This window comes from Eublepharis macularius, chromosome 15, assembly GCF_028583425.1.
Source record: "Eublepharis macularius isolate TG4126 chromosome 15, MPM_Emac_v1.0, whole genome shotgun sequence".
NCBI classification, from domain to species: Eukaryota; Metazoa; Chordata; class Lepidosauria; order Squamata; family Eublepharidae; genus Eublepharis; species Eublepharis macularius.
This window is the reverse complement of record NC_072804.1, coordinates 38,461,298-38,485,147: the sequence shown is the minus strand read 5'-3', so window position 1 is coordinate 38,485,147 and position 23,850 is coordinate 38,461,298. Positions and strand designations below refer to the sequence as shown.

The following is a 23,850-nucleotide window of genomic DNA, read 5'->3' as shown; positions in this document are numbered from 1 at the left end:
GGTGGGGCCATTGGCCATGTGACCATTTTCACCAAGGGCGATTTAAACTTTAAAAAACTCCCCCCTTGTTCCAGCTGACCCAAAGTGACGTCATTGTGCGGTCCTGAGTTCCACCACTGAGTTCCACCACCTCTTTTCCCAGAAAAAAAGCCCTGAATATAAATGATCTAAATGAATAAACCCAACAGGTAGCAGCACTGGTATTTCAATTCTCAAGGCAATAAATCACCAGTGGTATTCTGAGTCCCTTTAAACACCACTGTTGGGCAGATCTTTGGTTGCCCTTAATTGCTATGGGAAAGTATAATATCTCCTAGTGCAATAGAAAATAACACTTTAGTGCTCTTGTTTCTGTTGTGGAAAAGTCAGTCAGTCAGTATCTTTATTGGCATAAATTGTGAAAATGTACCATAATCCAACTGAAATTTAAACCATTTGAGAAAACTGACCATTATGTCTGATGAGAGGATGTGTGGGTATGTCCTCACACTTTATTGTTACCACACACAAAATTGCAGACTCTTACATTCCTCTGCAAGTTACAGAAATGAAATGTTGACCAAAAAAGGCGACCCTGGGACTACCGTGAACCATTTTCTTTGGCTTCTTTGAGTTGAGGTGAGTGTTGCTCAGGGGCATGAGAAAGCAGCCATGTTTGTGGTTGGCTTTTAGTTGGTTTTAAGTGAGTGCAAAGGTTGCCAACTCTGGGTTCAGAAATTCATAAAGATTTGGGAGTGGAACCTAGGAGGGGAGGGGTTTGGGGAGGGACCTCAATGGGGTATAATGCCATTGAGTCCACCCTCCAAAGCAGCCACATTCTCCAGAAAAACTGATCTCTGTTGATTGGAGAGAAGTTGTAATTCTGGGAGATCTCAAGGAGAGGTTGGCAGCCATAGGAGTGCCCAGAAGTTTCTGCCCTAAGAAACGGGTACTTTTAAAGGTGGATTTCCAGGACTATAGAGATCAGTTCCAAGGACTGCTTTCACACAATGCTCTGCAGTCTGCAGATTGATGAAACGTACCCAAATACATTGGAAACCAAGCCTCAGAATACAGTATCAAATGAAGAGCATTGTGTGAATGCAGTCCTTGGTCTGCAGCAATATTTGTATTATATCACACGAGTTTTAGAGCATCAGGAGCATTTTTATATTGGTTTCTGAATATGTGGGTGTGTTTGATTATAAATATTGTACAATTGACCCCTGAGGAAGGCCTTAGGGCTGAAACGCATGTGGTCTGTCTTTGTGTTGGTCATTCGACTGTATCATCATCTGTATATGGAGAACATTTTAGCAGTTCTTAACATATGCATGTAGCCTGTCATTCAGGTCTTATATTTTAACCTATATTTTGTGCACATTCATAATAAATACTTTGTTGAAACTGATCTCTTTAGTCTGAAGATCTTTGGGAATTCCAAATCTCCATTCCCCACCTAAAGATTTAACAGGTGCTGTGTTATTTCGTTGACCCTAATAATGTAGGCTGTGTTCTTGGTTTCCAATCAATCCAGCCAGACAAGCAAGTGAGCAGGTAGGGCCAGGCACCTGAATGCTGGAGTAAAGGGCATCGTGGCCTGGCCTGGATTTGGAAGGAAGCAGATGGGTGCTTTTTGCAGGGTTCAATTGTGTATTTGTGCTTTGCATGTAAAACCAGCCTTTGCAGAGGCCAAGACAGTCACTTCTCCACACATCTTCTATTTAGGAAGGTTGATAACCCCAGCCTGGGAAATTCCTGAACATTCATAGGTGCAGTGTATGTTGCCTGTGAAAGGCCAATTTGCAGGGGAGCTCCATTTTCTTCAGGGAAAATTATCTCTATAGGCCGGCAGTTAGGTCAGGTTGCCAATCTCCAGATGGGGCCTGGAAATCTGGAATTACAACTGATCTCCAGGCTACAGAGCTCTGTTTCCCTGAAGAAAATGGCTGAGGTCCTCTTCCCAAACCACGCCATCTCCAGGCTCCAGCCCAAAATCTCCAGGAATTTCCCAATCCAGAGCTGGAAACCCTAAGTAATTCCAGGAAAACAGCAGCCCCTGCACAGAGGTGAGCAACCCTAACAGAGGCTGCTGAGAAAGGGAGGGAAACGGTTGGCCCCGCCCCTTTCAAGAAAAGAATCACTCAACACTGCGCATGCCAACAAGACACAGATTTCCCCCTTCCTCCTCCGCACTCCCTGAAGTAGGTGGGGCGAACGCAACCGCAAGGGCGTAAAGTCCCGCCCCCACCCTGCGATTGGCTCTTTCCCCTGCTCAGTCTCCTAGCAACACGGCTGGCGTCGCCACAGCAGCCCAGGGAGGTCGCTCGCACACTCTCTGAGGGCGCTTCTTCCAGCTGGGCCCGGGCCTGGGCCGAAATCGGGCGCCATGTCGACGCGGACGCTGCCGCTGCTCTTCCTCAACCTGGGCGGGGAGATGCTCTACATTCTGGACCAGCGGCTGCGCGCGCAGAGCATCCCGGGAGAGAAGGCGCGCAAAGGTCAGCCGGGCGGCCGCAGAACAGGCCCCGCCCCTTGAGTGTGGCAGGAATGGGGGGAGAGGGGGGGGCCGGTGTGACCCCGCCCACGAAGCCTTGCCCCTGGCCTGGCCAGCATGTAGTGGAGAAGGTGGAAGAAAGGGCGGCAAGAGGGAAGGGCAAGCTTACGGAACGATGTGGGATTGCCAACCTCCAGGCGGTGTCTGGAGAGCTCCTAGAATTACAATCGATCTCCAGGCAACAGAGATCAGTTTCCCTGGAGAAAATGGCTGCTTTGGAGAGTGGACTCCATGGCATAAGACCCCACTGAAGTCTCTCCCCAAACCCTGCCCTCCTCAGGCTCCACCCCCCCCCCAATTCTTCAGGAATTTCCAACCTGGAGATGGTAAAGCTAGTTCCCTATGTTAGAAAATCCTAGGAAGCAGAAAAACAGCAGAGCAAACAACCTCGCTCCCTGTTGTGCTAGCTTTCTACTTGCAGGGGGTTTTGTGCGAAAAGAGCATTCAGAACAGACGTTTTCCGCCCCACAGTTCGCTTTGCCTACTACTGCCCCCTCTTTCTACAGCATGGGGTGGTCGGATCCTAGACTGCTTCAGACCTTCATGCTCTCCCATGTAAAAACTGCCAAAACTTTAAAAAGGCATCTCAGAGGGATAGGTTTTCTAAATTCTGTATTAGCTTTCCTCTTACAGGAAGTGCAAGAGATGAATGTTTTAACAAAAGAATTTGCTAACCTAGACCCATTTTGGAAATTAAAATTCATCCTCTGCAATGGCACAAGATACTCCTCCCTCTCAGCAATCTACCCCTGAATGTTGCTGCATATCTGGGGGGGCGGGATGAGGCAGCCTTCATCACACACACAAAAATTTGCCTTTTTATTGTGGCAGAAGACTCTGTGTATGTTTATATGCCCTGCTTAGCCGAGATCCCACTTCATGTATCTCATGAAGTGGGCTCTAAGAAATCAATCTCACAGATGCCACAAAAATTCTCTTTTGATTTTATTCCCAAACCAGCTAATAGGGGTAGGTAAGGTAAAGGTAGGTCCCCTGTGCAAGCACCCAGTCATTACTGACCCATGGGGGGACGTTACATCACATTTTCTTGGCAGACTTTTTACAGGGTGGTTTGCCATTGCTTTCCCCAGTCATCTACACTTTACCCCCACGAAACTGGGCACTCATTTTACCAACCTCAGAAGGATAGAAAGCTGAGTCAACCTTGAGCCGGCTACTTGAACCCAGCTTCCGCCAGGATCGAACTCAAGTTGCAAGCAGAGCTTGGGCTGCAGTACTGCAGCTTACCACTCTGCGCCACGGGCGAGGGGGCCGGTATTAACTCCAAAGGGCCACATTTCCCTTTGATCCATTGCTTTTTGAAGTCAGCGAAGATTAATTTCTAGCCATATTTTATAACTGCTTGTTGATTTGATACCAAATCAACTTGAAATCATTTCTACCCTCTGTTTCCAAACTCAGAATTTAGGAACACAAATTAAAATCCCCACTTCATTTGTGAAACACCAGTCCTCCCAAGGGGCGCTTAAATGATCCTACATGTCAGTTGATTCGCATTTAATGTACATGTTGCTCCAGCCACACTGGGTACCTTGAAATTACCCTGCAACTCCAATATTTCATCCTCCTTCCATCCTATTCAGGGGCAGAGGAGCCATAGTAGTTGTGGCCTCTTCCCAAGCCAACTGGTCAAAAGATTTAAGAAAGGCAGGTATGTGTGATGCAGATCAGGGGATGTTTGAGAGTACTGGCATAAGAGAAAGTGGGTTGCAGACCAGAGCTATGGAGAGCCTCAAATTAAGATGTAGCATGGGGTCCTCAAAGCTTATAATGTAGACATACCTGCTGTATCGTGTGTGCGCGTGTGCATACAGTCAAGACAGCATTCACACTGCTTGATTTCCAGTGCAATCCTGTGCAGGGTTACGCCAGTCTAAACTCGCTGAAACCAACTGGCTTAGATTGGAGTAACTCTTTGCACAGGACTACGCTGTCTCTTGCCAGTGTAGCTCTCAACTATCTTTCTGTGTGCACAGACGCCAGTATTCTACAAAGTACACTAATTGTGTCTTGATACATTTTTCCATGTGGCATTTGCATGCTTTTCCCAATGCTTTTTCTTCTGGGTGGACTACTTTCTGCTGATTGAGCACATTGACACGTGCAGTTGACACATGCAGATTGTGAGAATGGGATGTGAAAATGTGTATCACCCACTCTCCTGAAGCAGAACCTCTGTCGATGTGTCCCGGAAGACCGTTCTCTGTTTACTGTGGGTGTGGGGGCCAGGGCAGTAAGAAGAAGCCTCGCAGGTATTGGCACTCTGAGACCGACAATTATTTTCTGTGCATTTGCAGCACTTAAAGACTCCATCTCCACACAAAGGCTTGAACTGTCTCAATTCCCCAAACCAATCAACAGGATGCAGCGCTCCGTGTCGTTAGTTTTACTTTGTAGCTATATTGTGGAGATCTCATTATTTGCTGGCTGTGATTGGGATCTAGTTCAGAGCACTCCAAAAGCAGCTTTTACTCCTCTGATTTCTCAAATACACTGAGCCAAGATGTTTTACTGGGAACAGTTCTAATATTTTTCAATAGAGCTTTCTTCTGCCAATTGTCATAAGGATCCTGAATTCTTTAGTGTCTGTGATGACATACATTTTAGCCAGGAAATTTTATACGAGAATAAAGAAAAGCTATTGTATGGGAAATTGAAATCCTACTTGTTTGAGTGAAGTTCTTCCCCCATTTCTGATTGATGAGCTGTGCTGCTTTGTATGGTCTTAAGTTGTATACATGGCAACAGTTTGGAGCCTAGCACGTATGAATCCATTGGGGAACATTCCTGGATGAAAGTTTGAATACTGGAAATGTTTAGTTCTAAGAGAAGAGGAAACTAACCTATTTGGCAGGTATTAGCAGTCACAAAAGTGACACAGTCTTTGATGCTACAAAGAAACATCCCTTCTAAGACAAAAATATACTGGGTTAGTTTTGAGGAGTATTGCCCCATATCTCCGAGAAACAAGAAGTTGGAATGTAGATGTAAAAGAGTGGGGGGACAAAATTGGGCTGACATTTGGAGGAATACAAGTCAACTTAGTGTATATGAACAGGGCTAGAAAAAAGTTTCCGCTCTCCAGACACTGACATCAGATACTGAGAGGCTAATTCCATTGGAGGAATGTTTTAAATTCTCTACCACTGTGATGTAGGTGATGAAATCTTAGTTTGGGGAGGACCTGGATTACATTTCCCATAGAGTTTACTGGGCAAATCACTTTCTTTTAGTCCAACCTTTCCCAAAGGTTTGTTATAAGGATAAAATGGGCTAACTCCATGTTATAAAACAGGGTAACTCCAAGTGAGCAGCTTCCCCAGGCTTTGTGAGGGAAGAATCAAATCTCATAAATGTTCTAAGTGCTTGAATAGACAGCCTCCAGATATTTTTCTAGCCCTTTACATGAAGTAAAACATAATGGCCTGAAAGAGATAAATTTGCTTAGAAGAATGGAATTGATTGAGCACAGTAACTCATTAACTTGGATGTACAAATTCAGAAAACAGTTATTTTTGTACAATAAATGCACCGTTGTGTCCTGAGACCTGTGCACAGTCCATCTCAAGACTGGGCACTTGTGGGAATATTGCCTTTTGATAGTTTTGTTGCTTGGAAAATCAGTTTTTCCCCCATGTAGCATATCTGATGAGTAGGATGGAGTTACGTGTCATAGGCATTTGTTTAACAATGCCTGCAACACTACTGGGGACAAGTACCAAAAACACATGCCACACATTGTGGCTTTTAAAATTTTTATATATATTTAAAAATTTTAAAGCTCACTTTCATCTGTTGTATAATTCCAGTGCCGTAGCATAGTAAATACTGATGTCCCTTGGTTAGATTCTTTTTCCTTTATTTTTCCCCTTTCAGCCTGCTTGTCAGTGTGTTGTTCTTACAACTTGACCCATCATTTTTTTCTGTTTTATGCTTCATGTAGATGAATGGACTGATGTGGACAGGAGACGAGGTACTGTAACATTTTTAGCTGCATGCAGTAGAACGACATGCCCACATATACACCGTCCCCTGCTGCTTCACTGCTGTAGTGGTAGCAATTGACCAACAAGCAATTCTTCAACCGAGCCTGTCTGCTTTTAAACACTGGCAGAAATGGCCCTCATATTGAGCTGAAGAACAAAGATAGTCTCACAAGTGCTCCTCAAGTAAGCTAAATATTTGGCAACTCATCTGAGTGGGCTTTACATCTCTATTGGTAAACTTTTTCAAATCCATGCAAGCGCAAGCATGCAGCTGCATGAGAACCATGAACATTGAATCATGAGCAAAATGCAGGCAGAGAGCATGCATGCTGTCTCTGTGTCATGCTGTTCCCAGCTCTCACACCCTTTCCCTCTGCCGCATAATTCCAATTCCCCAGCTCTTGTAGGCAGCTGTCTTGTTCTAGTTCCAGACCTTTGTTTCCTGATTAAGCCCAGAGTGTGTCACTGTTCTCCTCTGGCACCTTCACCTATGCTGAGTTTATATTATAAAACATTTTCTGAATCACGGTTTAAGAGGCTTGGAATGAGTTAAGGAGAGAAAACCATCAGGTTTTGGCCAGTACACCTTGGGACTAATGTAGCCCCAAGTGCTGCCATGTCTCTGTTTCTGTACCTTCAAGTTGTACCACAGTTTTGGAAATAATTGAATAGAGGGATCCTGCATTGCTTGTGTGTCATGGGGGGATATAAGCAGTAGGTTTGGCAAGGCGGCTTTGGTATGGCTACTTGTGAGACAGTATATAATGACCCCATTGTCTAGCTTTCATTGAGGCTGCTTAAGAGCCTCATTACTTTGAGAAGCAAACATGTAACCCCACAGGGATCCATTGTAGCTAGCAAACAGTTCAGTATTTCCTCTCTCGTGAACAATCCCGAAGTTTAATCACTGGTACTAAAGATCCAGAAGGATGAGAGGGAAGCTGGCCAGGTTGTCCCACCTGCCTGGTTTTTCCTGTAGCTTTAAATTTTGGCAGAGTGACATGTTATCCAACATATCGTACAGATATGAAAGAACAATGTGAGAGATGACTCTTGTGACTTCTCACTCTTGGATTTGTTTCCTAGAGGAGCTTTTCTGGCTGGGGCTAACAAACAGTTCAGGTACAAAGCTGCTTGATGCAGACATGGAAGAGCTGTTAAATTCTACCATAGATGGTACTTTCCATGAGCAGGAAATGAGTTGTGTCCTGTAAACTCTCTTTAGAGGCATACAGTGAGGGAGTAATGCAGCTCTGCTAGGATAGTTGCAGAGACGATCAAGAGGGAATTGCCAAATAAAGGTTCTACCCACCCATCCCCAGTGTCTGCACATAGCAACCACTGTTGGATACTAGATAAAATACCTACTGTTAGCACAAGTGAAAATAGAAAACAGCAGCCTGACAAGACTTTATAACTGGCACTGACTACTATGTATAACTGACGACAAACTCACTAGACCGTTTTCGCTAAGATGGGAAGAGGGACTGTACTGACTAGTGCTGATGCCGTCCAAAAGTACCAGAACTGCTCTTGTGAATCTGATTTTTATGGAGGCCAAACTCCATACAATGTGTCTGTCCCTTTGATCCAGGAAATCGCAGTTAATCGCAACTTGGCTAAGAAATGTCTGTGGGCACCTAAAATCTTATGCCGGTGATTGGAGAATTTTGACTTTTTTCCCAACCAGACACAGGGAGGCCCTATCAGCTTGGCACCTGACAATTCTGATTTTGGCAACCGATAGCGTGAAAAAATTTTCCTCCTTTTTTTAAGCCTCGGGGTGCACTGTCATTTCTGAGAGGAGTTTTTGTACTGTGTCCCACTACTGTTTGGGATGCGTGTCCAAACAATCATAGCAGGAAGGGTATCTGCTGTGAAGCTTGGAAGCATCCTCTCAGGAACAACAATGCCTACCTTCCACTAGAGGCAAATGCATCTAGTAATTAAATAGTTTTGATATTGTGCTACCACTGCTATTATAGATATATCGATGTTGAATGCTGCAGGTGCGGTAATGTTAGTGTGTGCCAGGCAGTGATGGAAGCTCCTTTAGAAATGTATTCATAAAAGCCACCAGTATTGATCTTTTGCTGCTAGTGTTGTGCATCTCAGCCAAACTAATCACAAGTGGAGACCAGGCGTAATAATTTCCCTCCTAATTCAAACAAGCTTCTGAGGAGGCAGAAGGCTTGATTATCAGGATCACAAGAAACGGAGGGAGTGCAGCTTGTGGATGTGAAAGGAGCAACCCCTGCCATTCCACTTCTGGAGCCGTTGAATTCAAAACTGTTTTTAGTTGAGGTTGGGGCTGGCATCAGCGTACCTTAAAGTGAGGCAGCTGCTGGGGCTCAGGGCTTCTGGCAGGGCCCACTTCCAAACCCCCCTTGTCTGTGTGCCTCCTTTCCCTCCTGCCTTTGTACCGTGCTGCCCGCCTGTGAGTACTCCCTGACCCACGTTTCCAGCCACATGTGCCACCCAGCTTTGTTGAGAAAGGGTGTGCAGGCACTGGGAAGTCTGGCAAGCAAGTGGAGGAAGGGAGGCTTGAGTTGGGGTGGCTTGTGGTGAGCAGAGGAGGGGAAGGGGCTGCTGGGCTCTCCCTGCCCAGAGACACCCAAATCTGGAACCAGCCCTGGTTGTGGTGGTTTTGCTGGAAGGGTAACAATGAGAGCATCCTCTTGTGTTTCAATCCCAAGAGAAGAGGATGTTTTCCAGTACTGCATTACTAACAATGCTGATGAAATTCTTGGCAGTAAGGGTTGGGAATGCCTTCCAAAAGGGAATTTGGACACAAATGCAACCATGTGTTCTTGGGGATATGCTACCTTAGTGTTGCATTTGGAGTGACCTCTGAGCTCCTTCCTTCCCTTAGCCGCATATGCCCATTTCATCCTGCAGAATTAAAACACAGCCAAGGCATTCCTGACAGGTTGGGCTCTTTTGTCTTTACAGTTATGAATGACATCATTACTACCATGTTCAATAAAAAGTTCATGGAGGAACTGTTTAAACCACAGGAGCTCTATTCCAAGAAGGCCCTGAGAACTGTGTACGACCGGCTAGCTCATGCATCGATTATGAGGTTAAACCAAGCCAGCATGGATAAGGTAAAGTAGACTTTCCCATTTCCCTTGACAACCGGGGGGCGGGCGGGGAATGCAGACTGCTCACTGTTTACCCGCAAATACTGCCATTGAGTGGAGCTTCAGGCAAACCACACACCCCTGCATGTCAGTTGAGTATGGATATGTATTGGGGCATGGCTCAGTGATAAGAGCATCTGCTTGGCATGCAGAAGGTCCCAGGTTCAGTCCCCACATCTCCATTTAGCAACCAGGTAGTACGTGATGCGAAAGAATTCTGCCCGAGACCCTGCAAAGCCACTGCCAGTCTGAGCAGACAAGACTGACTTTGATTAAAATCAAGGGTCCGATTCAGAATAAGGCAAGTTGTGTGTATGTGTGTAGAGGGGATATGACCAAAGCGTAGACTCTTCATTACAGAGCAGTTACTGCACCGTCAGTGCCTTGGGAAAGATGTGACAAAATGTCTGAAACAGCAGGACTTGCATATGTGATGCAGGAATCACGCAACTGCTTTGGTGTACCATGCTCGGCTCACTATCACGGCCACATTCATTGCTTGTTGGACAGCCTAGCTCCATTTATTTCCAGGAATCAGTTTTCATTGGGGGGAATAATTGCTGGCTGAATAAACCATGGAATCCAAATGGGCAACTGGCTGACTAGTCAGATGTGGGTCTGTTTTGTCAATCATTAAAGCCACAGGGTAACAGGAGAGTGGTTTCATGCACGGGAGTCCCTCTGATGATAGCCAGGCATGTATGCCATCAGCAGAGACACACACACAGATTGCTTCGTGAGCACTCAGGATTTGTTTTTTGTTTTTTATTTTTTATTTCATTCCTTGTCTCACTTGTTTTCTCACCGCTAACATTATTGGGGCATGAATGGCAGAATATGTTGTCTGGAATTTATCAAAGATCTGCAAAAATCTTCATCCAGGAACTTTTTGTCTGGAAAGAAAGCTAGAATCTGCTTGAATTGCAAAAAAATCCAATTATCAGTGCAGTCTTAAGGAGAGTTAAAGTCCATTGAAGTCCATGGGCTTAGAAGGGTATAACTCTGCTTAGAACTGATCTGCAGATGTGGTAGCTTCATTAGCTGGGTTCCATGCTTGATTGATTGGTGTCATTTGTAGTCCACCTTTCTCACTGAGACTCAAGGCGGATTACCCTTGCATTTTTCTGTAGCTCTATGATCTCATGACCATGGCCTTCAAGTATCAGGTTCTACTCTGCCCTCGGCCCAAAGACATTCTGCTTGTCACTTTCAACCACCTGGATGCCATCAAGGATTTTATCCAAGATTCACCCAGCATTCTGAATCAAGTTGATGAGACCTTTCGGCAGCTCATTGAGGTAAGGATCCATCATGCCTTCTGTGTTGCATTCAACTGTTGGATATGTATAATTACAGAAGAGCTTCAAGATGGAAAAGCCAACTGTTACAGCCTTTCTTTGTGGCTTTGGGGTTGCCAGCTCCCATTTCTAGTCGCAGTTGCGCATGATTACGGAAAAGCTTTGCAAATAACAGAGAAGACGCAGAAGTCTAAAATGGGGTAGAATGACCAGCGATGAAAGAAAGTCACATTTGGGGATTTAAGTAGCAAGCAGCAATAAATGTTATAAAAGCATGTCTTTTTTATCTGTGTTATATTGGTATTGTAGTACAGAAGTGGTAATTTATTTAAAAATTCATGCCATTCTGAAACACAGCCCAGGTTAAATGAAATAAGCATGTTTTGTTTGGATCCAGGTTTCCATGTCAATTACTTGATTGTTGAACCTAGGAGACCTGGTATAAGATCCCAGCTACAGCCAGAGATCCACTGGGTGGCTTTGTGAAGACATACTTTTTAATTTGCCTATCACTGAAATAGGAAGAATGACATTTTACCAGCCGTTATAAGGATATAAGAAGCCCTTTACCCATTAAAAAGGGCTTTATAAATATGAGTAACATCGACTGCCTTGTGCATCACTCATGTCACAATCCGAATCTCTTTCCCAGACATATGGCTCTCTCTCTGATGGCGAATTTCAGCTCATTCGACAAACACTGCTCATATTCTTTCAAGACATGCATATTAGGGTAGGTATTTCTGAAAAGCCAGTCTAGTGACGAGATGTGTAAATTAAGCATAAGTAATTTGTCAATTCAGCCATTTCTCTGACACACCACAGGTCTCCATCTTCCTAAAAGATAAAGTACAGAACTCCAATGGCCGCTTTGTACTACCTACCTCAGGTCCCGTCCCTTGGGGAGCAGAGGTTCCCGGGCTCATCAGGTGACTCTTTTATACTGCTTCACTGGTGGGTGGGTCAGGTGCAACCTTGCCATCCTGGAGGTAAACCCCCATCCCGAGTGTCATCTGGCCGTCTAAGACAACTTGCCATCCTGAATAGGAGCAAGAGTGTCTCTGGTTTGTCTTAGGCTGGCAAACTCATTATCCTCAACTTCTTTAACAGTACACATTTATTTATGTTTTTATTTACTTTATTTATACTCTGCCTTTCTCCCCAATGGGGACCCAAAGCAGCTTACATCATTCTCCACTCATTTTATCTTCACAACAACCAGCGAGGTAGGTTAGTCTGAGAATGACTGGCCTAAGGTGGCCCAATGAGCTTCCATGGCAGAGTGCGGATTCGAACCTGAGCCTCCCAGATCCTAGTCCAACACTCTAGCCACTATGCCACACTGGCTGTCATGTTTCTCCTAATGAAGCCCTTTCTAACTACTGATTCTTTTGAAGACAAAGACTACCTAGAGCTCCACCAGCTGGTGCTGTAGAGTTGGTGATTCTATTTTGCTTTTGCTTTTCCAGGCATTTCAACAGTAAAGGAGATGAAATTAAAAGGACTGAGTTTGTTCCTGGTGGGAATTATGTCCTTCCATTCCGGGAAGGCTCATTCGACCTTTATGGAGACAGAGTCATTAAATTGGGAACAAACATGTAAGCAACGGCTTGCAAAATCACATCTCTGTAAAGGGCTGTCAGCCCCTTTCCTTTGTGTCAGCAGCTGTGTGCCCTTTCTCTTTGCCTCTAGGTATAGCCTTAGCCGGCCTGTAGAGACACACATGTCAGGAACAGCCAAAAATATGGCATGTCGCATAAAGGTCAGTATCTTCTTAAGTGCTTCTCAAGAATTGCTCCACATCTCCCCACTGTGCAGTCCCTTCGTAATGCAAGCATCTCCCTTCTCTCAAGATAGAACAACATTAATCAGAACATATTCCACCTTGTCGCTTTGATTTTATTTTCCTAGACTTCTACTGTGGCCAGGTTGTCTCAGTTGCCAAATGCAACTTCTGTAGTTCAGTATAAGTGTTTTCTGAGGAGCTCGGAAGACTTGGGAGAGAATCAGGGCAGGAAGTAGGAGAGAAGGGCAGAGACCCTAAGGGCTGGAAAGGAGCATCACTTTTCCCAGATCTCCAAAGAGGAGAAGGGGGGAAGTCCCAGGAACAAGAGGTTTGTCTTGTAGATTCTATGCAATGCAATTGTAAATTGAGCCCTGAAATATCTCATGGTGGTACATGCCACTTCCAGTAACTCTCCGAGATACAACAGATAGCATGATAGAAATTTTGGCTGCTCAGGTTATCTTGGAATTGATTTCACGATGCAGGTATTTTTTTCTTTTCCTTGTAAAGCCTCTTTCCCTCTAAAAGACAGACTTCTGGCCCCTCCCTTTGCTAAACTAGGAGGCAGCAACCATGGTGCGCAGAGACTTTCTTTTTCCCGCTGCCCTGTGTAACAAACCCATTGCTATTTCCATACAGGAGAATGCCGCTCCCAATCCTCTAGCCAAAGAAGAGCTGAATTTTTTGGCCCGGCTGATGGGCGGCCTTGAGATAAAGAAGCCTCTGGGCACCGAGGCAGGCTTCCGGCTGAATCTCTTCACCACAGATGAAGAGGAAGAGTATGATCAGTCTCAGTTTTGGTGTGATGGGTGCAGGCAAGAGGTGGCTTTAGGGAGAGAGGTGGGGAGTAAGTATCTGAGTGGCCCCCTGCAAGGAGCCTCTACTGAAGAAGTTCAGCACCTTCTTTGATTAGCACAAGAGTCACAGAGGATACTAACCAGATAAAGCAGTATGGACCAATGGTTAATGCACTAAGCTTAGTAAAATGTCAATGAGAAAGATGTGGCAAAGGCAGCTTCTCGGCTTCTTGGGCAGTGAATGAAGTTCAGCTGGATTTCTTTTTCTTTCACTCAAGACATGCAGCACTGACACGTCCAGAGGAGCTATCCTATCAAGTTGTCAGCATACAAGCTGACCAGGTATGCTGTCACTAGTCTCTAGCATCTCGTTGCTGGTGGGGGCGGGGGGGGGGGTGTCTGGCTTTAGTTTAATAACTGAATACAGTGTACATTTGTGTGGGATGCACTAGTATAGACATTTAATACCACATGCATTCCAGAAAACAACACAGAAAAAGCAGGGCTTTTTAAAACTTGGTTCTGCTTCAATTGCTGTAGGTATGCAAGTTTTTCAGTTCTACAGACCATGCAGGAGGATCTGTGTTTAACCTGATGGGCTTGCATAAATGACTACATGAAGATGAGCTCATGTTGAATATGTTTGTAGATAGAAAGGACCCCACATTCTGTGAATGCAACAGAAGAGACTGGCTGAATCAGAACAAAGGTCCAGCATGCTATTTGCAATAGTAACCAAGTGGGTTCGTCCAGGAATGCAGATGTGTGGTTTTCTCCTGTGATCTCCATGCATGGAAGTTCCCTTTTGTTGTGGCCAAAAATGATGGGTAGATCTATTTTTCTGCAGACTTTTCTGGTTCATTTTAACAGAAATCTTAGCCAGTGTCCATCTCCATATCTTATGGTAGGGAGTACCTTAGGCTAATTATGTGTTCCTGAAACATCGTAGTGAAAAACCAGGAGAGCTTTTTGCTATCTTGCCACAATTAAAGTTCCCAGTGACTCGAGTTGTGGTGCCAGACCTTAAAATCCTACTCAGATGCCCGTAGGAAATGCAGCTGGCCGTAGAAGAATGCACAAGTCTTGTTGAGGAAACATCTGCAAAACTGGAAACTCCTCAGCAGCATTTTGCAACTTCTGCGCTATATGAGGTTATGTTACTTTTTAAAACACTGGTTCCTGATGAGAAATTGTGGAGAGCCTAAGAATCTGTTTCTAACATGGTTGGAATAGCATTGGGTTCTGTTAAATTTTCAGTGTTGTTGTTCTTTGTAATGATGTGGCTCTTTTAAATAGGACCAAGAGCGGAATGAGGAGCTGAGCCGCATCATGGACGAGTTTGAGGTGGCAGAGCAGCCCAGGCAGAGCACCAGCAAGGGAGCTGACTTACTAGCCATGATGGACGAGCTGTAAGCCCTGGAGTGACATTGCCTGGGCAGAATGGCACACCCAGTCCCTCACAGAGCTCAACCATCGGCCTCATACAGAAAAGAATGGTCACGGAGGCAGTCCCTTTGTGTTGGGTTACACAAGCTGGATGCCACTGATGAGGTGCACTTGATCCACCCTTTCTCTTTGGGGAAATGAGGGGGTCACTTAGCAGCCTCCTTCCCATGTTGTCATGGACTACCTTGTACCCCATGGGGTTGGTTAGATGCTTGAGCCGTGAAAGTGGACATTCGTCCTGCTTTTAATTTGTGTGTGTTTGTGAAAGAGGCACTGATTTCCCCAGATCTCTCTTCTAATTAGAAATGCCAACTGTGCAGTATTGCTAATTAGTTTGTGAGTGTCTCCTGCTAAGAGGTGAAAGAACAATTCCTTCATTCTGAATTTTAAGAGTACAAACCTGGCGTCAGGGTTGGATTGGTGTAACAGCCACTTCTTTTTTCTGCAGTGGTAATAAAGACCAAAAGCAACCTGCTTATTCCAAAAGTGCTTTACTGATTGCTAACATAGTAGTGCTGATCTGTAAAAACCTGCAGCCTCACATCAGCTTCTGCTCCTCACCTAAAATTGCTGTGCTCTTTCTGTAGTGGGGAAGAGTCCAGCAGGGGGCTCCATGCACTTTCAGCATTTTTGCCTCTTCCTGATGCTGTGATTAAATCTCTTGTATTCACTTTAGACATGTGCCTCTTCAGGGATACTGGCTGCGGACAATTAATTCCAACAACCACACTCACAAAATCCATCCTGTGCATTCACTTTGCATTAATCCATTTGGGCAGAACTGCATCCTCCGGTTCTCCTCACTTTGCCCATAAGCATGCATTGAAAGCATAAAAAACTCTCCTCTTACTAGCATTTCCATCTTTTATCTGAAACGACCCTGTTGGGCAGCCAGGACCTCAACCCATGAGGCTTTCTTAATTTGTGAACATATGAAGCTGCCTTTTCTGAGTTAGACCATTGGCCCATCAAGATCAATATTGTCTACTCCGACTGGCAGCGGCTCTCCAAGGTCGCAGGGTCTTTCACTTCACCTGCTACCTGATCCTTTTTAAACTGGAGCTGCTAGGGATTGAACCTGGGACTTTCTGCATGCAAAGCCCAAGAGCTTTGGCCCGCCCTCATCTCCATCTTGAAAAGAGCTGCATCTGATGAACTTTGGCTATTGGGCATCTATCAAAAACACAAGAACTGTATTAGGAAAACCCTTAACATTGCTGGTTGCTGGAAATGGTGCTTTGTGTGTAATTAATTCACATGCAGTGACCTCAAGTATGACTCCCAAGTGGATTCTAGATCTGGCCTATTTCTCTACAGCAGCTCTCTGATAGGAGCCCACATTTCTTCCCACTGGTATGAAGCAGAACCTGGTCAAGGGGAAAGGGTCCTTTTGCTTCAAAGAGCTTCTCCCATCATATTAACTATGCCATGCCTATAGAAACTACCTCTTGAAGGCCTATTTGTTCTGTTTTTACTCTGCTGTTGAATACAAAAGATTGGCTCCCATAGTAATATTGACCAATTTAAAATAATCCATTAAAAGATAATTGTAAGGAGGTCTCAATTCAGGCACGATAGGAGGATCAAAAAACAAACCACAGTCCATGTAATACCTTTCATTAGGACTAGCATGCCTGGCTGCTGGATTCACTAATAAAAAGCAGTTGAGGTGGGAGGAGAGCTGGGTCTACACATAATGGATGGATGCCTGGGTGATGAATGCCCATCTGCTACAAGGATATTATGATCTGTGGAAGACCCATGGAGGACAGCTTCGGTAAACTGAGCCTGAGTCCTCTCTTTCTTCTGGGGGAACAGCTACTGGGAGCAACCTGCCAATGTCAGTAGTGACTATGATGTTTGCTTAAAGTGGGAAAAAATACATTTAGTTAATAATTTCTGTCTTGTTCTGTCCACTCAAGGTGGCTTAAAGAAAATTAAAAAACAGTATCAGGAAGAACACACTAAAGTCACATTGACAAAAAAAAAAATTAACAGAATCTGAATGTCTTTAGCCAGCCCTAAAAGCACCAGCTAGGTATCTGGGATGAGGGTGTTCCATAATCAAGGTGCCACCTCAGAAAAAGCCCTCATATGGCCATTCTTATTCTACATTATGGATAACAGGACACGTACAGCAGATTTGCCTAAAATGACTGCAGTAATTGAGCAGTTTCACAAGGAAATAGGCAGTTCTTCTGCCACTGCAGACCCAAACCATGTCGTGCTTTAAAGGCCATAACCTGCACTTTGAGTTAAGCCCACAAGCAAACTGGTGGGCAGTGTAAATCCTTCCACACATCATGAAATAAATGCTCTCTAATTTATACCAGATAGTAATGACGCCAATGCATTTTCAAGGAGCTGAAGCTTCTAAAGTGTCTCAACGGCAGTCACATCCAGAACACAAAGACAATCGTCTAGTTTGGATATAATTGTAGCATGGATAATTATGGCTTTCTATTCATGCATGTTAAGGATATACCAGTCCCATGTCTTTATTTATTTGAAAAATGTATATAGGCACATACCTATTCTTGGAAGATGCTTCTGGAGGAACTAAATAAACTCTCCAGATTCTTCTTGGGAAACAATTCTTACTGATTGCCTCAAAGCCAGAACAGAGCTGCTGCTCCTCTAGGAGCATCCCCACCAAAAAGGCCCAGCAGCCTCTTGACCTGCAACTTGAGAGCACAGACCAAGTTGAGAGGTGCACTTGTAGTAGCCTTCCAATTTCTACACAAGACTTCAATAGCTAACTGGGAGCCGGCCTAGGGTTGCCAGCTCCAGGTTGGGAAATTCCTGGAGATTTGGGGGATGGAGCCTTGGGGGGAGGGATCTCAGCGGAGTATAATGCCATAAAGCCCACCCTCCAAAGCAGCCATTTTTTCCCGAGATAACTGATCTCTGCCACCTGTAATTCCTGGAGATCTCCAGCTATCACCTGGAGGCTGGGAACGCAACTGTGGAAGCTCCTCTGCAGGCTGCAGTAGCGAGTTGGAGCTGCCAGGCAAGATAGAAGGGAACTGGCTTCACCCCCAATTAGGTTTTTCCGGTTGGCAGCCTTCATGCAACCGGCTTACCGAGAAACGAGGGGTATTTAAGTTCTCTCTGCACTTGGCGGAAAGGGAGGTGAAAGCGTCGTTGCAGTAGCGCCTCCCAAGCACTGCCACGCTTGGCAGAGAGATTACTTGACGCCCATCTGTAGCTGACTTTTTGCAGACGTCTGGGAGGGTCTCACGGGCAAAGGAGGCCGCGGGAAGCTCCCGAACGCCAAAAAGCGCCGCACGACCAGAAGCGCCTCCGCAGGCTGCAGCAACGACTGGGCGCTGGCTTCCTAGGGCTTGAGGTCCTGGCGGAAGAAGAACCGCCAGGCCAGATGACACCCAATCACGATCTGGATTTATCACTAAGCCCCGCCTGCTAACACCCAGGGCGCAAGGTCAAGGGGCTTTGACCTCGGCCTGGGGGGCGGGGCGACTCAAGCAGGAATATTCTGGGAGCAGCTGAAAGGAGGGGCTGGCTCCCAGGTAGCTTTAAGCCCAGATTTTAAAGGAATCTTTCCTTACAGTTGGAGCCAGTAAACAAGACCCGGTTCAACCAGAAGCCAGGTACATTCTTTATTGCTCTAGATTTATTCGTAGACAAGCGTTGAATTTATGATGGCTTTTTCATTCTTGCTTGAGGGAGTAAGTTACAGAACAAAGAGGAGAAGAGGGCACTAAAACTAACACGGGAACTACGATTCCCATGAGCACCAATTGTTAAAGGGACAGCGCATATTTCTGACTACACAGATACCGAGGCTTTCTAAGCTGAGGTTACAGGACAAGGAAGTTGGCGCCAGGAGGCTCAGGCTTCTGCCGAGGGCGGTCCCTCAGTGGAGAACATGAGCAGGTCGCGGGGGAGGGGGGGCATAGGGTTGCCAGCTCCAAGTTGGGAAATTCCTGGAGATTGAAACCTGGAGAAAGGGGGGTTTGGGGAGGGAAAGGACCTTGGCATGGCTTAATTCCATAGAGTCCACCCCCCACCCCCCCAAAGTAGCCATTTTCTCCAGGTGAACTGATCTCTGTGGCCTGGAGACCAGTTGTAATTCCGGGAGATCTCTAGCCACTACCTGGAGGCTGGCAACCCTAAGTGGGCGGTAGTACCACCGCTCCACAGAGCCGTCAGCTTCCAAGGCAGTTTAACCTATTTTTCTGACTGCTGCCGCCTTTCTGTTCAGGTGGCCAGGAACGAGCCTTGGCCTGAGCCCGCAGGGCCTGGCTGCGCTTTGGCTTACCTGGCCCAGATGCCACAGCTCGGGCCTGGTTCGAGCTCCAGGCGGCACTGCGACAGGCCCAGTACTGCAGGCTGCGTAAATGCCGTCTGTTGGCGAACGGACTGCTAGTTGCTCTTAGGGGAGTAGGTTTGCTGACTCTGGGTTGGGAAATTTCTGAAGATTTGGGGTGAAGCCTAGGGGTAGTGGAGTTTGGGCAAGCTGGAGCTCAGGAAGGATGTGATGCCATAGAGCCCACTCTCTAAAGAAGAACTAATTTCTGTAGTCTGGAGATTAGTTGTAATTCTGGGGAATCTCGAGGCCCTACGTGGAAGTTGGCAGCCGTGGTGGGAGGATCAAGTAGCCCTTCAGAGTCTTGAGTGGTGCAAATTGAGCTGGGACCCCTGGCTTTGTCAAGGCATTCCTTAGTGTTGCCAGCCCATTCTCAAGCTGACCTGCAGGCCACAGTGGGCAGAACGTGCACTGGGCTTTCTTTTCCAGTGGCTCGTCTCTCTTCCCCTCTCCAAAATCCGTGGTTGGAAAATGCAACGGTAATGTTCCTGGACGCATATCATGCACTGAACTTGACCAGTGAGTGTTTCTGCTCTAGCCATTAGATGGTGCATCGCCATGGAGATCAGCCACTCTGTTAAGGAGCGCACCATCTCTGAGAACAGCCTGGTGATCCTGCTGCAGGGCCTCCATGGACAAGTCACCACCGTAGAGCTGCGGAATGAGAGTGTGGCCGTGGGCCGCATCATCAACGTTGATGCCTTCATGAACATCCGCTTAGCTGAAGCAACGTTCACTGACCAGCATGGCTGCTCTTCTTGGATGGACAGTCTCTTTGTAACCGGAAGGAACATTCGCTATGTCCACCTCCCTGATGATGTGGACATCAGGACTACAATTGAGAAACAGCTGCAGCTCATCCACAGAGTTCGTACCTTTGGTGGCAGAGATAAGGGCAGGAAGGAGTTTCTTAGGACAAAGGACAAATGAATGGGACTGCCAGTGTGCCTTAATTCTGGTAGTTTTCCATTGAAACTGAGAATTTCATGTTATACTTGGGCAACTCTTCATCTGTCTTTGGCTGGCTCTACTTCCTTTGGTACTTCAGGGATTTTGCTAAACATTTCTTTTTTAAAGGCGAAAGGTATTGAGCCTCTTTGTAGTAATGTGTACATTAAAATATCCTTAAGTTTCTAATGGGTGACCCTTCTATAGCTCTAGTCCTGTTTTGATAAATTCTGCTTTTGTCTGTTTATATTTTTACAAATAAATTTTTGTATTAACATTCATCTATGTGTGTGTGGTTTCTGGCGCCTTTTTGCATACTGTTTCTATCCTGCTTCACCAACAGCAGTATGTTAGTTTCGGTTTATGTTCTTGATTGTGAAGCTTTAACTGGAATTTTGCAGGCTAACCTATCAGAACTGTCTGCTTGCATCTGATCACTGATTAACCAGAAAATCTTAAACAAACCCCCCAAACAAATGTTTTATATCCAAAAGTATTTTGAGCATCCTTTTCATCAGGGATAACTACAAGAATTTATTTATATATCGAGTTAAATATAAATCTCTCCATACTTAAATAATTTTAAGCATATAACAAAAGAAAGGGAACACCCCACCCATACATCATTCACAAGAAACAAAGAATTACTTAATTTATATACTTTTGTGATGTGATTAGATCTCTTGGCCCAGGGCATTCAAGGCAACCATTGAAAATAACAAGAGTCTCATTGGAAAAAACAACAGTCAACAACATATCTGTATAAATGAGTTTTGAGAAGCGGAGAAGACTTCAAGTTGCAATCCACCAAGTAGCCTCTGTGCTCAAGTGGGATTTGGATGTCTTTGTTCCTTCCCCAGTGAAGTCAATGGAAATTGGGCAGCTGCAATGTTCTGGGCAGCTGCAGTCTTTGCTACTTTTGTAAACTTGTTGCATGCTTACCTCTCACAGGTAGCCTAAGAGTAAAGACTCCAGTAGCACCTTTAAGACTAACCAACTTTATTGCAGCATAAGCTTTCGAGAATCACAGCTCTCTTCATCCATGCATCCGAACTGTGGTTCTCAAAAGCTTATGCTACAATAAAGTTGGTTAGTCTTAAAGGTGCTACTGGACTCTACTATTTTGCGACTACAGACTGACGTGGCTAACTCAGTTAGCCTAAGAGCATCACAGCCTAGTGTATGATGGCTCTGTCCAGTTTCCCAAAGAGGTTGCATTGCCCAGCAAGAATGATTTATGCTATGGATGCGTTTTATATTTCTGGCAAAAACTGGAATCATACCCAGAACTGAGTAGAATTTTTGCCCCGTTCAAATGTTTTCTTTTTATTTGCCTCATTTGTAGTCCTCCTTTCTCTTTGAGACTCAAGGTGAATTACAAAATATAAAAATCAGTTAAGGCCAGATATGCCTTAATGAAGAAAGGGAAATACCTATTTCTTTTTAAAAGTTTTCAAATGTAGATGTTGCACTGAAAACGGGAGGTGATATGTACAATAAACACAGCAATAGATGGCAATTATGTCCTTTAGAATCCTTTAAAAGAACTGAGCTAGTTTTCAGCCATCTGCTGTGACAGGCTAGGCTTGTTTGCTTGACTCACTGCTAGTTTGCTTCATTGGTGTCTTCATGTGGTCCAGCTTCTCTCTGATTGCAGCACACTCTGCTTTAGGGTTGACTTGTGGGGAGTTGATCCTACCTTTGTGTCAGGGGCTGAACTAGATTTGCTATATGCTCCTTTCTGCAGTTCAGAGTGGAAAGGGTGAACACCCTTGAAGATTTAACTTGTGATAGTTGGGCCAACTTCCTTGGGAGGAAAGAAAAGGAGGTAAGAGTAAGGACAGTTGATAATGAAAAATGATGTAGTCTGGGTACTAGGGGTAGGTTTGCAAGTATGAAAGTGGGAAATTTATGAGTTCTTAACTCCATGAAGGGCTTGACTGCCAGTCTAGAAAAGCAACAGGCTCATATGCAGCCTCCCCTTTTGCTAGTTGTCACATATAGCTATTGTTGTTCTTACGCATATTAAGTAGATGTAAAAGCCTAGAATCAGAGTTAACAACTAAAGAGCCAGCCGGTCAGGTCCTTAGCCCAAGAAAGCTGGTTAGGGCCTCATCCTCCACCCCAGGGCATACACGTGACTCTTCTTTGCTGCACTGAAACTTGATAGTTTTCCTTGGTGGAGCAGGTATAATAAGTTTGCAAAGTGATTCACCTTGTAACTGATCCAAAGGCCATGAGTAGGCAGGAGCACAGCAGCAGTAGACAGGCCATATCAATTGCCGTGTCCCACTTTGGATGGGTTTTGCCTGCCTACAAGGCCTCCTTTGCCCTCTTGTCTCATTCTCTTTTAAACACACAGGAGTATTGTAGCTCCTCTTCTTTCTTCAAGGATTTGTGCACATCTCTTGGCTTTGCAGCATGAAGTATTGTGTGCTCTTGTGCATGCATTCATCCTCCGCCTCTCAACCCCACATTCGCTTATCAGCCAAGGTACTGAAGTGATTTCTTGTCTCATGATCAGGGCAATGTGTATTTTGTAGATTCATGATCAGGTTGCACTACACATGAGGGGGGAATTATTATTTATTTATTTTTTATTTATTCTATTTCTAGCCTGCCCTCCCCAAGAACGGGCTCAGGGCGGGTTACAATAAAATGCTCAATGAGCATTAAAACATAAATTACATTTAAAACCAAAAAACACCCCAAATACATACAAAAACAGATGGTGGCCCCCCTCCAATTTCCCCAATCATGATATAAACAAAGCAGAACAAAGGGGTAGGGTGGAGGCACGGTTTATAATAAACTGGTGACTGCACTTATAGGGAGGAAGATGGTTATGTTCCCCCCACACACACACACACGGGAGACCAGTAGGGAGGCTACTAAACAATAAAAGACTGGCCTCTACCATACTTGGTTTAGTACTTGGTTCTGATTCTTGCCCAGCAAAGTGGGCCATTGGATTACTTCTTCTCTAGATCTGCAGTCAAAAACACCTCCCCCCAACCCATGAGTTTGAATAGGTGGAGGTGGCTGCAGGGCTGCTCCAGAGGCTGAAGGTAGTGGCAACTACTTGGAATCAGTATAAGGCCTCCTGCCCAACATTCTCTTTTAAATGGAGCACTCAAGATGGTCAGAGGAACTTTGAGAACATTCTGTTTTTGCACATTTCCTGTTAAGGGAACCCACTGAAGATCAAACTGTCCATCTTTGCCAGTAGAAAAGAACAAGAGTCCAGTAGCACCTGTAAGACTAACAAAATTTGTGGTAGGGTATGAGCTTTCGTGAGCCACAGCTCACTTTTTCAGATACAGCTAGAATGTGAGTCCATCTGTCCTTATATCTTGGAGCGTGGAGTGATTACAGAAGCCCAGTGATAATAGCTGGTGAATGACAATAGCAGGCCTGATTGAATAGGATGGGGTATGCAGACGGGTAGCGGCTGTAGAGAAATCAGCACTTTGTCTCGATTCAGTCCAGGTGGATGCATTGTCTTGAGCTTCATTATCAGTTGCAATTCAGCAGTTTCTCTTTCCAATCTACCTTTGAA

At 45.2% G+C, this 23,850-nt stretch overlaps 2 protein-coding genes across 4 annotated transcripts; both read left to right on the top strand.

Annotated features, from left to right (window-relative positions):
- Window positions 1-533: 533 nt before the first annotated feature.
- Window positions 534-16,684, top strand: OSCP1 (organic solute carrier partner 1). Of its 2 annotated transcripts, none has more exons than XM_054999618.1 (10): window positions 534-618; window positions 9,496-9,650; window positions 10,817-10,984; window positions 11,637-11,717; window positions 11,810-11,913; window positions 12,454-12,582; window positions 12,677-12,746; window positions 13,410-13,549; window positions 13,846-13,909; window positions 14,864-16,684. In XM_054999618.1, exons 2-10 carry the CDS (start codon window positions 9,498-9,500, stop codon window positions 14,978-14,980), a joined length of 1,026 nt encoding a protein of 341 aa, XP_054855593.1. In that variant the 5' UTR covers window positions 534-618; window positions 9,496-9,497; the 3' UTR covers window positions 14,981-16,684. The 2 variants fall into 2 exon arrangements, with proteins under 2 accessions (XP_054855593.1, XP_054855592.1); XM_054999617.1 differs by lacking the exon at window positions 534-618 and adding an exon at window positions 2,064-2,480.
- A 1,215-nt stretch (window positions 16,685-17,899) lies between these two features.
- LSM10 (LSM10, U7 small nuclear RNA associated) lies at window positions 17,900-20,572 on the top strand. 2 transcript variants are annotated; one of them, XM_054999481.1, is made up of 2 exons: window positions 17,900-18,624; window positions 19,882-20,572. In XM_054999481.1, the coding sequence occupies exon 2, from the start codon at window positions 19,902-19,904 to the stop codon at window positions 20,271-20,273; it is 372 nt and encodes a 123-aa protein (XP_054855456.1). In that variant the 5' UTR covers window positions 17,900-18,624; window positions 19,882-19,901; the 3' UTR covers window positions 20,274-20,572. The 2 variants fall into 2 exon arrangements, with proteins under 2 accessions (XP_054855456.1, XP_054855457.1); XM_054999482.1 differs by lacking the exon at window positions 17,900-18,624 and adding an exon at window positions 18,716-18,910.
- Window positions 20,573-23,850: the final 3,278 nt, after the last annotated feature.

Coding starts and splice junctions, on each gene's coding strand:
- LSM10 (XM_054999481.1), top strand. CDS start 19,902: ATGGAGATCAGCCACTCTGTTAAGGAGCGCACCATCTCTGAGAACAGC.
- OSCP1 (XM_054999617.1), top strand. CDS start 2,369: ATGTCGACGCGGACGCTGCCGCTGCTCTTCCTCAACCTGGGCGGGGAG. Junction 12,583..12,676: donor ATTAAATTGGGAACAAACAT/GTAAGCAACGGC, acceptor CTTTGCCTCTAG/GTATAGCCTTAGCCGGCCTG. Junction 13,550..13,845: donor ACCACAGATGAAGAGGAAGA/GTATGATCAGTC, acceptor CTTTCACTCAAG/ACATGCAGCACTGACACGTC.